Source organism: Canis lupus, chromosome 27 (genome assembly GCF_048164855.1).
Source record: "Canis lupus baileyi chromosome 27, mCanLup2.hap1, whole genome shotgun sequence".
In the NCBI taxonomy this organism is placed as follows: Eukaryota; Metazoa; Chordata; class Mammalia; order Carnivora; family Canidae; genus Canis; species Canis lupus.
Window position 1 is genome coordinate 16,553,693 of NC_132864.1, and position 17,124 is coordinate 16,570,816.

General features: G+C 42.6%; 1 protein-coding gene across 2 annotated transcripts in view; it reads left to right on the forward strand.

The window, feature by feature from the left end:
- The window catches only part of PTPN11 (protein tyrosine phosphatase non-receptor type 11), an 83,038-nt gene that overhangs the window by 53,459 nt on the left and 12,455 nt on the right, over positions 1 to 17,124 (forward strand). The window contains exons 10-13 of one of the 2 annotated variants that reach the window (XM_072802588.1): positions 3,932 to 4,063; positions 8,600 to 8,766; positions 9,717 to 9,784; positions 10,256 to 10,407. In XM_072802588.1, the coding sequence (XP_072658689.1) occupies positions 3,932 to 4,063; positions 8,600 to 8,766; positions 9,717 to 9,784; positions 10,256 to 10,407 (519 nt within the window). The remainder of the gene's footprint in view (positions 1 to 3,931; positions 4,064 to 8,599; positions 8,767 to 9,716; positions 9,785 to 10,255; positions 10,408 to 17,124) is intronic. The other variant, XM_072802589.1, reaches the window with a different exon arrangement.

The following is a 17,124-nucleotide window of genomic DNA, read 5'->3' on the forward strand; positions in this document are numbered from 1 at the left end:
ACTATTCAGTGTGTTTTCTATAGCAGATGTTGTCTTTTTTCATCTCTAGAAGTTTTACTGTTTTTTTTTTTTTTTTAATGTCTTCTGTCTTTCTTTTTAGCTTATACTTTTTGGACAAATGGAGTATATTTGTAATAACTGTTTTAATGTCCTTGTTACTAATTCTGTTATATATATCTCTTCATTCTGCCTGTATTTTACTTGTTTAAGGTGGGAAGGTGAATCCAGTCCCTCTTACTATATTGTATCCAGGAGCAGAGGTCCACAAGGGAGTGTTGAGAAGGCCAGTCTAGTACCTTCAGAGGATTAGACTACTAACAAATAGCGGTTTCACTGGTCATATAAATTATACTTACTATGATGTGTAAACATTTTAACATTAATTTGAATTATTTAAACAGCATATTCATATAAATATCCAAACTCATTATGGTCATGGTTAAAATTGTGTTTGTCACTATCTCTTGTCCACCCATTTGAAATCCCCGTTACCAGTGTGTGTGTGTTCTTCCTTGCTGTCTTCCTGGCTTTCTCATACATACATGTAGGAGAGACATTATTATAGGCATTACATACCTGCAATTATGTATATGTATGTATGTATGTGTGTGTGTGCCTGTGTGAGTATACAGTAATATTTTCTGAAAACTACTACATGTAAAAGTGTTTTCAAATCTTAACTTTGTTGTGGATCTTGGGCCCCACCCAAATGAATCTTCTAACATCTACTGTTAGTACATAGTGACCTATTTCCTTCTTTTTAGTAATTGCATGATGGTCCATAGTAAGATCCATAATTTACATAAATCTCACCATTATGTATCGGGCATTGAAATGTTTCAGTTTTTGCTCTTAACAAACAGTGCTCAAGGGAATAATCTTATTCTTGCTTGTGTGTGTGTGGCAAGTGTCTCTCTAGGTTAGATGTCACAAAAAGGAATGCTAGGGCAGCCCGAGTGGCTCAGCGGTTTAGCGCCTGCCTTTGGCCCAGGGCATGATCCTGGAGTCCCGGGATCGAGTCCCACATTGGGCTCCCTGAATGGAGCCTGCTTCTCCCACTGCCTATATCTCTGCCTCTGTCTGTGTCTCTCATGAATAAATAAAAAAAATAAAATCTGAAAAAAAGAAAAAAAAGGAATGCTAGGTCATCGGGCTTGCATGTTGTAAATTTAAAGAGATTGTGCCAAACTGCTCTCAGAGTGGTTGTCCCAGCATGCACCACCCCCACCCCCCCAGCTGCTCTGTCAAGTAATCATCTCCTAGCACTCCTCATGACACTTCAGGTCTTTAAAAAGTTGTAACATCCCACATCCACAGTGAAGCAGACAGATTTCATTGAGTGACAGTTCTGTGTGCTATCCCAATGTGAGTCCATCCATGTGGGTTTTTAATATGGGAAAGTTCTGTGTTTTTGTGTTTCAGTAAAGTTCTTTTGTAGTTATAGTTTAATTGGCTTACATAAAGTTTGCATGGAATTTAACAATCATACCTGTGAGTTAAACCTAAGACAGATGGGTGATTTTGCATTTTAGCTCTCCCAATGTAATTTTCCTGTCAATTTTGAAGGGCAGCATGGTTTTGTAAGATTTTCATCATTGTGCTAACTAGTCGTTATGCTTCTGAAAACCTTTGAGGCCAGATCTGGTTATTGTGAAACAAAGGCTTCCTCTAGCAGCCACCTGCAGTAATATTAGGTGGTGGTGGTGTTTTTTTTTTTTAAGATTTTATTTATTTATTCATGAGAGACACAGAGAGAGGCAGAGATACAGGCAGAGGGTGAAGCAGACTCCTTGCAAGGAGCCCGTTGTGGGACTTGATCCCAGGACCCCGGGATCATACCCCGAGCCAAAGGCAGATGCTCAACTGCTGAGCCACCCAGGCATCCCACATTAGGTGTTTAATGGACAGGTCTTGCTAGTTTCTGCTTCAGATGAGTGTCACTTGCCCTGAGTATAGAAGAGAAAACCGAGCCATCTGTCCTGCCTGGTGTCTGATTCATAGGAGACGACCTCTCCTCATGGGATCTGGGGACATGAAGAGAGGGTTCTTTTTTTTTTTTTTTTTTTTTTTTTATGAGAGGGTTCTTATGTCACTTCAGAGGTATTAGTTTTGGTCCCTTTCAGAAGAGCCGTTGGAAGCTTCTAGAACAGACAGACATTGGGCCAATCAATCTGCCCCTTCTTCATCTCCATTTCAAATCTGGACCTGCTTCCCGATTATGCTCTTCAGTCCAGTGGAGAGGATAGAATGATAGATGCATTCTGTCCACAGCCGGTTCTGATAACCTGCTCTCTCGGCCTCAGACTCTAGATTCCCCTCGATTCCTGGGCTTTAGTTTATTTTTTATTTTTTTTTGAAAGGCTTTAGTTTAAAAGCTGATGTATTAGCTCTCACATTTTAGAATATGTTTGCCAAAGTCTGTGTAAGAGTTTGGAAATCTGGGAGGAGGGCTGTGGTAGGTAGCCTGGTGATGTTTAAAGTCGGCTGAAATGTTTTCAGAGTTGTGATTTAATTTTCTGTTCTCTATTGAATCTCTTGAGCAACCAAGTCACAGAGTTGATTGGCCAGCAACAGCATTGAGTACAATTAATATTAAAAGTGCTTATCTGGGGATAATAAAAATTGTATCAAGTCTATCAAAGAGGTATTTGTATCTACAAAATACTGCAGGGATAGCTGAATTCAGGATAATAATAAATAAAAGACCATGTAAACCATTGCCAGGCAAAAAAGTTGCACTATCTGCTAATGCTTCTGTTCAAATTTCCTTCTGCCATTTTTTTTTTCCTTTCAATTAATCGTTGACTATGGGGATGCCTGCAGCTGCTCTCTTATTTATAGTTTTATAACTGAATTTCTTTGTCTTCCTAATATAAAAGGTAAATTTCTCTTGCTGATACTGGTGTATTGGTGATTGTAGAAAGTCTGCTCCTATTAAAAAAAAAAAACAAAAAAAACACAAAAATAGTTATCTGCCCAGGGCATGTCACCAAATATATATACAGACTCATCTCTCATTGAGCTAAATATCATCCTCTTTGGCAACAAGAATAATTTACTTGGTGCCATATATTTCAATCTGTCTGCTCTGAAGCCAGCAGCTACTGTAGGCTTGGTGTTCCTAGGCACCCAGTGAAGCGAAGGTGATGTGTATAGGAGGTAGCAAATGGATCTGGATATAGAAGAAGCAGCTGGTTCAAAACCCCATCAGCTGCCTTGCTGTGCTGGAGTTTTTCACACTTGAGTTAGATAAGGTATGGAGTCCTCCTACACAAGTGCGGAAATGAGCCAGACAGTCTGGCTCTTTGGGCAACCCATCCACCTCCAGAGGGTAGCTTGCTTGCTTGCCTTCCCTGGAGAGTGACTGGCAGATCTCTGGAATCCAGAATTCAGTGATTGCTAGATAGAACCCTCAAACTGGCTAGTCCCTCACTCTGCATCTTTGGTTCCTTAGAGATAAATGAAGAATCCTTGACTGTCCTTTGACATGCGTCTTAGATCACACAGCTCTGCAAAGTCTGTTCTGTCTTCTCCTTCTCCTGGCTTTGCAAGTACCTGCTTTTCTTTTTCTTCTTTTTAAAGATTTTATTTATTCACAAGAGACATACAGAGAGAGGCAGAGACATAGGCAGAGGGAGAAGCAGGCTCACTGTGGGGATGCGGGACTTGATCCCAGGATCCCGGGATCATGATCTGAGCCAAAGGTAGATGCTCAATCACGGAGCCACCCATGCATCCCAGTACCTGCTTTTCTTATTTGAACTTATTTTTCCTTTCCTTTGAAAATCCAACAGATGCTAGATGGATCCTTTTCCTAATACTGGTCATTAAGACTCGAATATTTTTTTTCCTGAATATTTATTTTCCACTGGTTTAGGCTTTAATTTCAGAGTTCACAGAGGTTAACTGTCTTTTCTCTGATCCCTTTCAGAGTAAATGTGTCAAATACTGGCCTGACGAGTATGCTCTGAAAGAATATGGGGTCATGCGTGTTAGGAACGTCAAAGAAAGTGCTGCTCATGACTATACATTAAGAGAGCTTAAACTTTCAAAGGTTGGACAAGTAAGTATATTGTCGTATTTTACAGACTTTGGTAAGCAGTTTTCATATGCAGTACTCCAGGGTCATGCAGTTATTCACGTGTGCATGCATTCATGCTCTCATTCACTCATTGATGTAGTAGCCATTTATTAGGCGCCTTCTATGTACCAGGTATGTACATTGCAAACAAGATAGGTACAATCCCAGCCCTCACAGAACCTAGGGGGTTAGAAGGTTAAAAAGCAAGCAACCAGCTTGCTTGATTGTGCTCAGTCTACGGAGGCTACAGGAAGTTATGTTAGAAGTGACTGGGTAATTGAGATGGAGTAATCAGAGAGGGCCTCTCGGAGGTTGTATCACTTGAGCCAGAGGTGGAGGAGCCAGGCATCCAGAGAGTCCGGAGAAGAGTGTTCCAAGCAGTGGGAACAGCAAGTGCAAAGCCTCTGAGACCTGTTTCGTGATCAGATTCTATGGCATCAGATCTCAATTGCTTATAGTTTAAGTTTGTCACTGGGGTGACTAACTTTATAAACCAGGGTTAGATTTGAATTCATTTTAATTTCATGGTTAGAGAGGACTTACTTTTTCAAGGTCTTTTGGGGACACAGATGAATGAAGTCTTTGTCCTTAAGGAATTGAAATCATGTAGCAGTGGGAAGCCACATACACAGCTGTGCTTCAGAGCAGACACAGGCTGTGACAAATCTGAAGTGGTGTGGGATTGTAAAGGTTGGGCTTTCTTCTGACTGGGATGTCAGGGAGACTGTTTCAGAAGACGCTGGGCTTTTCTGGGTAAGATTTCCACTGGAGAAGATGATAGAGAGACCTCCCAGATGGAGGAGGTGTCACTGTAAGCCCTGGCACTGAAGTGCCAACTGAAGTTGGAAATGGGATTTATGGGGAATGAAGGCAAGTGGAGAATTGAGGGAATAAACTCCAGAGAGGTGGGGTCCAAGTTGGGAAAGAGTCTTAATTCTTACATTAAGAAATGTGAATTCCGTGTATTAGTTAGCTCGGAACCTATGGTGGTGATGCTTTTGCCAAGTGAATGCACACACAAAGCCTTGTGTTGGGAAAGTGTCTGACAGCTTTGGGTAGGGAGGTTCGGGCCAGGTGACCCAACTGGCCAGCAGGCTTGTTGGGAGGCTTCTGCGGTGGTCTGGGTCTGGTGGCCTCCTCTTCAGAGGTCAGATCCCAGGGACTCTGGCACTTGTTCTTTTTTGCCTTCTTGTTCCTGCCTCCAGAAACAAATATTATGCAAAATGCCAGAATAAATGGAAGAGGAGCAATGGAGGTGATGGCTGCCTTGAGGTGGCACCTGCAGGGTGTGGGAATGGTTGGGCTGCTGGAGGAGGAGGGGGAGGAAGAACCAACACAGTGTGAGGGGACAATGGCACTGTGGTGAGGGCAGAAGATATACAGGATGGCAGGGCTTGAATGGTCCAGGTAAAAGGTGGTGTGGTGGTGGCAGGGTGGTAGACAGAAGAGGACTGCCTACAGGTAACTGAGGAGTGGATGTGAAGGAGTTTGGTGACAGTGTGGATGGGGGGTGAGGGGCAAGGGTGGGTTAAGGATGATCACCAGCTTTCTAGCTTGAGTGAGGGGTTGGCAGTGGATTTGAGCGGAGAGGGAAGGGCGAACAACCTCCTGGACAGGTAGAGTGTGAGATGTCTTTGAGATGTCAAAGTAAAGATGCCAGGGAGGCAGGAATGGAGGTTGGATGGCGAGGGGAAGTAGGATCCAGAGCATCATGGGTGGATGGTTTTTTTTTTTTTAAGCATTTTATTTATTCATGAGAGATCGAGAGAGAAAGGTAGAGACATAGGCAGAGGGAAAACAGGCTCCCTGTGGGACCATGGGATCACACTGTGAGCCAACGGCAGGTGTTCAACCACTGAGCCACCCAGGTGCCCCAGATTGGCTGGGTTTTGATGAATGGAGGGCTAGTTCTTCTGTCAGCAGAACGGGAAGAGGAAGAGGTGACCACAGATGCAGGTAGAGGAGCTGACATGTATTTTCTTGCTATTGTCTATAGCAAGGCCATCAACTGGAATTAGAAGGAAATCAGAGATGAATTATCTGGGGAAAGTGGGAAAAATACCAAATAATAATGTGTAGAAATGATGAGGAATCCAGTGAATTTTCAGGCAGCACTGAGTGCCCATTTGAATAGGTGAATATGAACGTTTAGTGACACCAATTCCCTGGTGTGATTTTTCTCCAAGGACACTGTTCCTCGGGTATAAAATGGTGAAGGTGGGTGGTTGGTTTTGTCCAGGCCTGGGGCTTTTCCCAGGGGTGCTGTGGATGGAGAGAGAGTGGAGGGAGCAGAGCTGTACAGTGGAGGGTGATTGTCACAATAGTACTCTGGAGGCACCTGGGTGGCTCAGTTGGTTGAGCGTCCAACTCTTAATCTCATGGTTTTGAGTTCAAGCCACATGTTGGGCTCCAAAGTAAAGATGGAAAGTACCAAAGTACCACCCTGCCACCACCACACCACCTTTTACCTGGACCATTCTACTGGGTGTAGAATCTACTTTAAAATAACAAAAAAGAATAGTATGTAGAATCTAAGCCTGATGTGGGGCAGCAGGTTAGAAGAAGGCAGGTGGAGAATAGAAGAGGGCTCAGTGGTCTGCTGAGCTCCATAAGGTGATGGTCAGGGGACCAAAGGTAGCTGGAAACCTGGGTGGCTGTGGTCCAGAGTGGGATGCTGGGACTTTTGACATTAGCAGGGGTGTGATTCTGCTGATGGTGGGATGAGGCGGAGGGTTACTCTGCTGCAGAGATTGAGAAGCTGGAAAAGCATAGCTGTCAAGCTGAAATGGAAAAGATTTAGAGTACACTGGCCAGAGATTCCAGATAGGTTTGTTCAGATTTAGGCTAAACCACCCATCTTCTTATTATCAGGTGTTTCTGAGTAGCAGATTGATATTTCTTCAGTTTTAGTGATAAAGTATCCATCTTCTTGTTAACAGAGATTTTTGAGCAGCAGGTACAGGAAATATTGACATTTGGGTTTGTGTCTTATACCCGTGGATTCAGGTGCCGACACAGGACAGATCATTTCTCCAGAATTGCTGGTCACGTGCTTTTTATAGAAACACATTTTTTACCTGCTTTTTATAGAACACATTTTTTTCTAAAGTGCTGTGACATGATCTCATTTAAGTTTCTTAGCAGGGAGGAGCTGGGTCAGAGATCTCTTGGGACAGAGATATACCAAGGACGGGAGCAGGATGTTCAGGGCAGCTGGGTCTCCTTCCTTGAGTGTCCTTACGGGGTAGTCCCCGAGATTTAGCTAACTGGTAATGTCAAGAAAATTTTTTATTGTGACATCGATAAATTAAATGCACATAATTCAAGAAAAGATCTTAATTGTGGTTTAGATTCCTTGGATGTCCTGAAGGTCACCGGTGGTAGACACTGGCTTCATTTTTCTTTCTTTTCAAAATCTCCTTTAATAACGTCACTAGCTTGGATTTCCTTCAGATACATAAGATGCAGATGGAGCAATCAGCAGCACTGCTACAGTGACCTCATGTGGGTAGACCCAGATGGTTTTCTGTAGTCTTGACCTTGGTTACTGATCCCTCTCCTCAGAAGAGCACCGGTGGCCGATTCTTTTATTGCTGCCAAGTAGCGGCTGTGTGTTTAATTGGTCTTGTTTAATCCCTCTCACTGTATTGTGAGAGAGATGATTATTCCTATTTGCAAATGAAGAAATTGAGGCTTAGAGATGCCTGGAGATGACGGTGATTATGAATGCTGGAATTTGGGCTTAAACCCAGCCTTCTGACCACAAAGCCTGTCTACTTACCTACTTTGCGCTAAACAGAAGGTTTAACTGCTATGATGTTGTAATAAAAGTGGGTGTTTGGGGAGAGGGGATGAGGGCTGGGTATAAAAAGACAAAGAGGAATACTCTTGACAGGGTAGCTGTTTTCTTATCTGCTGGGAAGAAAGCCCCAAGTCCCAGAGGCTTCAGTTGCCTCCTGAATTGAGCTACACGCAGACAAGGAAGATGGACATTGCCTGCCACCGAAGATTCAGAAAGCTGATTCAGGTTGTAGCCTCCCAAGGAACTGATCGCTGTACTGGACATTTTGGTTCTTTTTTTTTTTTTTTTTTTTTTTTTTTTAAAGTTTATATACCATTTATACAGATGGCTTTTATTTTTTTATGATAGTCACACAGAGAGAGAGAGGTAGAGACATAGGCAGAGGGAGAAGCAGGCTCCATGCACCGGGAGCCCGACGTGGGATTCGATCCCGGGTCTCCAGGATCACGCCCTGGGCCAAAGGCAGGCACTAAACCACTGCACCACCCAGGGATCCCGACATTTTGGTTCTTATGACAGAGGCAAACAGTTGCCTTCAGGATTGCTCAGCCAGATCCGAAAGGAGACATGATTTGGAAGCTTGTCTGACCTTTAAATGGAACGTGGGGAGATTCGGTGCTGGTCTGCTCCATTGGCTCACATTGGGTCCAGGGAAGATCAGAAATGGGCGATTCCTCAACCCCTTGATTTATTTAATTCTTTTCTGGTTTTTCTTGGCTCTACTCCAGGGGAATACAGAGAGAACCGTGTGGCAATACCACTTTCGGACCTGGCCAGACCACGGAGTGCCCAGTGACCCTGGGGGCGTGCTGGACTTCTTGGAGGAGGTCCATCATAAGCAGGAGAGCATTACGGATGCAGGGCCTGTGGTGGTTCACTGCAGGTGACCGGCCCCTGCCACCTCTCCAGGCCGCAGCCTGTCCCATCTCTTAATGCCCAGGGCTTGTCTTTACCTCCCCACCCCCAGCCCTTTCACTGTGAGAAGAATTTCATCTCGGTTTCAGACATGCATAAACTGCATGAAGGGACACTTTGACCATAGAGTATTTTTCTCATAGGTCCTACAGTACTGCCAGGTATTGGTGGTGGCCGGGCAGAGGGTGGTGGACTTACTCCTTATCCTCAGGCAGCCTTTACCTAGTCTAGTGATGTTTGCTTGTGTGTATATGTGATTTTTTTTTAATATGGTAGTTTAGAATTAATCACTTTGATTGTGATCCTATTCTCTTCTGCTGCAGGAATAAGATGCATTTTTCCCCCTGATAAGACACTTGTTCACTTCAAAAGATTTGGACTACTCCCTCCCCAGACCTCTGGAAGCCCTGCCCGTGGCATCTCACCACGGTTTACAGCCTCCTGGCACCCAAGTCTGGGCTTCATGATTATACCGGGGGAAGTTTAGTTTACCAAATCTCATCCATACATTGGGCAAGTAGCTGTGTATGAAACTTTTTCACTTTTTTAAAAGCTACTGTTTATTGAGCATGTGCTCCACTCCGGCCTCTGTGCTCAGTGTTTTCCATACATTACTAACATTTGATCCACACAACAACCCTGTAAAGTATGTGCCATTATCTGCATTTCACAGATGAGGAAACTGAAGGTCAAAGAGGTATGGGATTTGCCTTGGGAAGTCCTAGAGAAGCTGGGCTCCACGTGTGGATTGGACTAACCCCAAAGCCCTTAGCTAATCTATTCTCAAATACAAACAGGCAGTCTTATAAATACTCTCAAGAGCAGACATTGTTTCTGTTCATATTAATAGTGTGGGTTTGAGTCCAAAACCCCTATGAATGGCTCCAGCGTCATTGCTCTTTGTCCTTCTGTCCACAGTGCTGGGATTGGCCGGACAGGGACGTTCATTGTGATTGATATCCTTATTGACATCATCAGAGAGAAAGGTGGGTCATCTGGAGGGCAAGAAGTTGTAAGTTCTTTTTTAGTTTATGGAAGGAAAGTGCTAGTGAAAATAGCCTGGAGGAGAGAATTTGAATGTTAAAACATTTTTAAAAATCTGGGCTGAAGACTTTGACTTTCAGTTGTTTATAGGAGAACAAAAGTGATTCTATTTGAGCCTTTGACATAAAATGAAGCCCAGGAGCCGTGGTCCCGCTGCTGTGGTCTTTTGTTGAATATGCAGTGGTGGTCTCTGGGGTGGTGCTGATGGAGAGTCCTGACCTCCGATACTTAATCAGATCATTTTCTGGAATCATTTGTATTAGTCAGAAGGCAGTGTAGCCCTTGAAACATGTTCAGTTAGAACATTAAAGACTACATTTACTATATCTCTGAGTCTGCTAAAAGTTGTGCATTAAACCACTTCATCCTGGCCCCACAGTTTCTCCTAATGCTTCATGGTGCTTGCTTTGCAGGTGTTGACTGCGACATTGATGTTCCCAAAACCATTCAGATGGTGCGGTCTCAGAGGTCAGGGATGGTCCAGACAGAAGCACAGTACCGATTCATTTATATGGCTGTCCAGCATTACATTGAAACACTACAGCGCAGGATTGAGGAAGAGCAGGTACCAATCCTGGAGGGGGCTGGTGTGCATATTTGTACTTTCTTTTCTGGGCAGCTCTGATACACTCTGCTTTTGAGCAGGATGGGCCTCTAAGAGATAGCTGTTACTGTTCAGGAATGAGAAACTCATTCCCAACCAGGAAGGGCCTCTCTGGAAACTATTCCCCACTTCACAACTCTGGTATTTCAGCAGAGGGTAGCTTGGAGATAGCTGCTATCATCCTGGCCTGGCAGATTGGGGAACTGCCACGTGGAAAGGTTAGGATTTTCCCAGACAACATCCCAGGATTCTCACATGGCAAGTTTGGAAATGAAAGCCTTGAAGTTTCCAGCCTGTTCCTGTTTAGATCCAGGCCATCTTTATCCTGATCCCATCTCTTAAACAAATGCTTCACTCTTCATAGCACATAGCAGTTTGAACCATAAACTTGGTTGAGTTGGAAACAGTGAAATTTCAATTTTAATAAGCCATGCATAATGAAGAAGAATGTGGAGTTGGAGCATTTCCATTTGAAGCTATTCATAACAGACACAAAGCTGAGTTAATTAAGAATACGCTGAGATGAGGGAAATGAGGAGACTGCTCCTTTGGGGATCTGGGCATCTCCCCCCCACCCCCCCACCCCCAACTGCTCTGCTGCAGACAGGGGAATGTCTAAACAGCAGTGATATCTGCCTACTTTACCCTGTGTATTGCCTTCCAGAGAACCCGGCTTCTCAGAATGGCACCTGCCAGCGAATTGAGAGACTTCTAGCCTAGCAGAATAGCAGCCACATTATCAAAAGCTTCATTAGCCAAAGTAAGATATCTGTCAGCTTAGTAGGTTCTCAGTTCACATAAAAAGACTAGATTATGGGGTGCCTGGGTGGCTCAGTCGGTTAAGTGTCTGACTCTCGATTTCAGCCCAGGTCATGATCTCAGGGTTGTGAGATTGAGCCTGGCACTGGGCTCCGTGTTCAGTGCAGAGTCTCCCTCTGCTCCTCTCTCTGCTCGTTTGCATTCTCTCTCTCAAATAAATAAGATCTTAAAATCCAAAACACTAGGGGCAGCCTGTGTAGCTCAGCGGTTTAGTGCCGCCTTCAGCCTGGGGCATGATCCTGGAGACCCAGGATCGAGTTCTGCGTCGGACTCCCTGCATGGAGCCTGCTTCTCCCTCTGCCTGTCCTCTCTCTCTCTATGTCTCTCATGAATGAATAAATACAATCTTTAAAAAAAAATTCAAAACACTAGATTGTTTTCGTTGTACAAAAACATCTTCAGCAACGGTGTACGTATAGAAATATAAGGTCAAATAATCAACATGGTACCAGTTTTGACCTTCAGTGCTTTAAATCTGATTTGGTGTTATCGTAATTGTTACAAAATATTTAGATGGTTGCTATAGGCTATTTTCTATTTGTCTTCCAATTATACTGAATTTGGGCCAGGAATAAAACATGAAGTTGCCCATATAGAAAGACCTCCTAATAAATACAAAGAGAATGTAGCACACTATTGGTACAAATTCAGGAATATCTTGAAGCATATAATCTTGTTTGGAAAAGCTAGGGGAAAAGCTCTCTTTATTTCATTCAGAAGTTTTGGTATTTATCCTTGTTTTGGCAACTTTAGTAGGGACTTCCCCAGCCTTACAGCACTTGAGATCTTCTGAATTACCGTATATAGTCTCTCTGACCCTAAATCTCAAGATGTAATTTGGATTTAAGAACTCCTTTAAAGATAGCTTTATCGGGCAGCCCTGGTGGCGCAGCGGTTTAGCGCCGCCTGCAGCCCAGGGTGTGATCCTGGAGACCGTGGATCGAGTCCCACGTCGGGCTCTCTGCATGGAGCCTGCTTCTCCCTCTGCCTGTCTCTCTCTCTCTCTCTCTCTCTCTCTCTCTGCGTCTCTATGAATAAATCAGTAAAATCTTTTTTTTTTTTTAAAGATTTACTTATTTATTCATTCAGAGAGAGCTACCCTAAATCAGTAAAATCTTAAAAAAAAAAGCTTTATCACCCCAGGGTCAGGAGGGGGTAGAAAAAAGCAGAACATATTCCTTGATAATTTAAGTCTTATAGAATATCGAAACTGGATGTCACTGATAATCCTATTTGAAGAGTGCTTCAAATGAATGCATGCATTCATTCGTTCAGCCAGTACTTTTTGGTGCCAATATGTGCCAGTATTGTCCTTATTAGCACATTAACTGCTCTTTGGGATCTGAGCCTTCAGAGTTTAAAAAGATGGGTTGGGGGATCCCTGGGTGGTGCAGCGGTTTGGCACCTGCCTTTGGCCCAGGGCGCTATCCTGGAGACCCGGGATCGAGTCCCCCATCGGGCTCCCGGTGCATGGAGCCTGCTTCTCCCTCTGCCTGTGTCTCTGCCTCTCTCTCTCTCTCTCTCTCTCTGTGACTATCATAAATTAAAAAAAAAAAAAAGATGGGTTGGCTTATTCATTTTTAAAAATGAGATCCTATAACGTGTAGTTCCATTTAATTCCATGTATGAACTTACTACCTGATTTTGTGGTAGAATTAAGAAGTACCTTCTTCTGGTAGAAAGCTTAAGTGGTAGCCTTAAGAACTAGTGAAGCCACCTGAGTTTTAAACTAAGCCAAAGAATGAAACTCATTTAGGATCATTGGTTATTCTTTTAAATACCATCATTTCTACAATTCTGAAGAGTTAAAGACCTTTGGGAATGAAGGAATTTTTGAAAGAGGGTAAATGAAAAAAGACAGTGAGTCAGGGGTGTTGAGCCTGGGGAAGGAAGCAGGAAGTAGTGCTGGTGCTGGGAGGAGGCGAAGCAGAAATAGGTGGGCGACCAGGGGAGGGTGCAAATGAGGCGAGTTTGAGAAAATTCTCAAGTTTTTATAAAAGATTCTTCCCACACTCTGCCATTTGCTTGAAGGTAGATTTGTTTGTTAACTTCCAGTTATAGCATTAATTTTTTTTTTAATTTGCAAACCCAGTGTACGTAATTCCCTTCACCTTGTTGACATGTTAACATACTTTATCATTCATTTGTATTTTCTCTCTTTATATACATTTATGTAATTTTAAAAATGAAGTGTTCATAAGTTGCAAATATCTGTGCCCCTTTGCTTCTTAATATTTTTGACCTATGTATGTCAAAATGTGTATGTCCTAAAAATACAGACATTCTCTTATTTAACCATAGTAAAATGATAGAACCAGGGAATTAACATTGATATGGCACTTATCAATATAGACCATATTCAAATTTTACCAGTTTGTCCTCCTTCTATCTTTCAGTGGTCCAGGGCCCCCTGGTACATTTGGCTGTCATGTATCTTTACTTTCGTCTGGAACAGTTTCTCAATCTTTATCGTTTTTTGTTTGTTTGTTTTTAAAGATTTTTTACTTCTTTATTCATGAAAGAGAGAGAGAGGCAGAGACATAGGCAGAGGGAGAAGCAGGCTCCTCACAGGGAGCCCAATGCGAGACAGGATCCCTGGACTGGGATCACACCCTGAGCCAAAGGCAGACGCTCAACCGCTGAGCCACCCAGGCGTCCCTCAGTCTTTATCTTCTGTGACCTTGCCATTTTTGAAGAGTTCAGGCCAGTTATTTGATAGAATGCCCCTAGTGTGGATTTGTGTGATGTGCTCTCTTGATTAGAATCAGGTCGTGCGGGCAGCCCTGGTGGTGCAGCGGTTTAGTGCTGCCTTCCGCCCAAGGTGTGATCCTGGAGACCCTGGATCGAGTCCCATGTCGGGTTCCCGGCAAGGAGCCTGCTTCTCCCTCTGCCTGTGTCTCTGCCTCTCTCTGTGTGTGTCTCTATGAATAAATAAATAAAATCTTTTTAAAAAAAAAAAAGAATCAGGTCATGCGTTTTTGACAGGGCTGTCACGGAAGTCATGTTGCATCCTGGTACCTCACGTCAGGGGCACTTCTGTTGATGCATTTCATACCTGGCAGCGTTCTCTTTGACTGCTTAATTAAGGTGTTGTCTGTCACATTTCTCCACTGTACAGTAACAATTTCCCCTTTTTAAATTAATATCTTATAGGAAGATGTTTGAGACTATATAAATAACCTATTTTCCATAATACGTTTTGTGTACTGATTTTGCATGTATTCACTATTCTTGCCTGGAAAAATGACTACTGCAACATCTGCCCAGTGGTGATTTCCTACTTCCTAATTCCCTTTTCATTCATTAGTGTGGCGCCTACTCTAAGGAAGAGCTTTCTCTTTTCATTCATTCATTCATGTCAGAATGGGTGAGAATCCATTTCTAGTATTTATTTTGTTCCTTAAATTGTCCCAAATTTGGCTAGTGGGAACCTGTTCAAAATGGTTCTTGTCCTTTTGATAGTTCTCATTTTTGAGTACTTCATTACACTTTTTTAAAAATTTTTTTTAATTAAGTTTTTATTTAAATTCCAGTTAGTTAACATACACTGTAATATTAGTTTCAGGTTTAGAATTTACTGATTCAGCACTTACATACAACACCTGGTACTCATTACGACAAGTGCACTCCTCCATCCCCATTACCTAGTTCACCCTCCCTGTGACCATTAGTGTATTCTCTGTAGTTAAGAGTCTGTTTCTTAGTTTGCCAAACTACTTCTTGCATGCACCCCCTCCCCTGTAATTGTTTGTTTAGTTTCTTACTGCCTTACACTTTTGGACACCAGAATATGAAGTCTCATCTTGTACTTTCCCAGCTATTTTTCATAGGAGCCCTGATTTTACAGGAGCCTCTTTATTGTAGAGTGGTATTTTGAAGCCAAGAGCTGGGTACTGGCTGTGTTTATTTGTACTGGTATAGGATTATTTGTATTGCTAAATAGCCAATTAATTACTGCTTTAATTGTTCAATTGTTGAGCTCTTGCTGTATAACCTCATATTTATATGAGGTTTATATATTATGTGAGAAATAGATATATATACGCACACTTCTTCTCCAGTAGCTTTTTAAAAATAAACTTTATTTTGGAATAATATTTAGACTTCTAGAAAAGTTGCAAAGATAATGTTAAGAGTTCCTTTGGGTGCTTCATCCAGTTTCCCGTAATGTTAACATCTTGCATAACCGTAATACCTTTATCAAAACTAAATAATCCCAATAAATTGCTGGTGACTACACTCTAGAATTTATTCAGATTTCACCAGTTTCCCCGTAAATATCCTTTTTTGTTCTAGGATCCTATCCAGGATCCCACATTGAGTTTAGTGTCCCTTCTGGTCTGTAATAGTTTCTTAGTCTTTGCTTGTTTTTCATGAACTATGACACTTGTAGAGTGCTAGTCAGATATCTTGTAGAGTGTTCCTCAGTTTGGGTTTATTTGATTATTTCTTGTTTGACTGGGGTAGTGGATTTTTGGGTAGAGTACCAGCAAGGTGATTTGTGAGGTACCCCTCTCATCACTCAAGGGGCACCTGATAACAACAACATGGCCTAGGGATATTAAACTTGCATCACCTGGCTAAGGTGCCAGATTTCTCTTACTGTAAAGACTCCCTGTCCTTACTTTGTTCTTTGAAGTAAGTCATTTAGTATAGATCATACTCAAAGGAAGGGGAATTAAGCTCCATCTTCTGGAATGAGTAGTTGCTATGTAACTTATTTAGAATTCCTTTGTAAGGAAGATTTGTCTCTTCTCTCTGTTTATTCAGTTTTTTCTTTTTTCTTTTTGAGAGACAGTCCATGTTTGTATATGTGTGTATGTGGGGTGTGAGGGGTGGGGGCGAGGCCGAGGGAGAGAAAGAATCTTAAGCAGGCTCCTTGCCCCGCACAGAATGTGACATGGGGCTTGATCTCATGACCCCGAGATCATGACCTGAGCCAAAATCAAGAGTTGGACCCTTAATTGACTGAGCCACCCAGGTGCCCTTATTTATCTAGTTATTTCTTTATATCTAAATAGATTCATGTATATTTATTTTATACTTGGGGTAATAATCCAATATTATGCTATTTGTTGCTCAAATTGTTGCAGCTTTGGCCATTGGGAGCTTTTTCAGGTTGCCTCCTGTGTCCCTTTTGCATGTCTGTAGACTTTTGCTCCTGTGCACTTGCTTACTTACTGGCATGCAAGATGCTCCAGGCTCATCTTATATCTTCCCTGTCCCAGCCTTTGCATTGGTCATTTTTCTATGGAGCCCTGGTTCTGTTTATTAAAGACAAGTATTTAAAATTAAAGTTTTGTGTGTTGGGTATGCTTGTTGCTACTGGGTATTACTGCTTCTGGGTCCCCTCAGTGGACAGTGTTAGGAAATGATGTCTGTGTACTAATGCGTGTCCACATGCATCAATAATGTGTATCTATATAAGCTAAACCTCAGTTCCTGTTGATGTCTCCGCTCTCACTCAGTACCACAAGGCTCAGTCTAGCCTTCCCATTGCTAATTTGTAACTTCTCTGACTGGGAGAAACCTGGCTCCCATGATCTACAATTTATTTACTCATTTGTTTACCCCTAGTATACATGTGAAATGGTTTCAGAGAGACCTGTGTCCCTGTGAGAATCCAATTTACCATGTGGGCAACTCTTGTTTGAAGGAAATAATTCCACATTCCACAGCAAGCGTCCTTGAACTGCCGTGTAAAGGCTTTAGGTGGTATACTCTGAGTGAATCATTGTAGGACAGAAGTTATCTTTAAAAATTCTGTAATCAAAAAAAAAAAAAATTCTGTAATCAGGGGGCTCAGGGCATGATCCCGGGGTCCTGGGATTGAGTCCCGCATTGGGCGCCCTGTGGGGA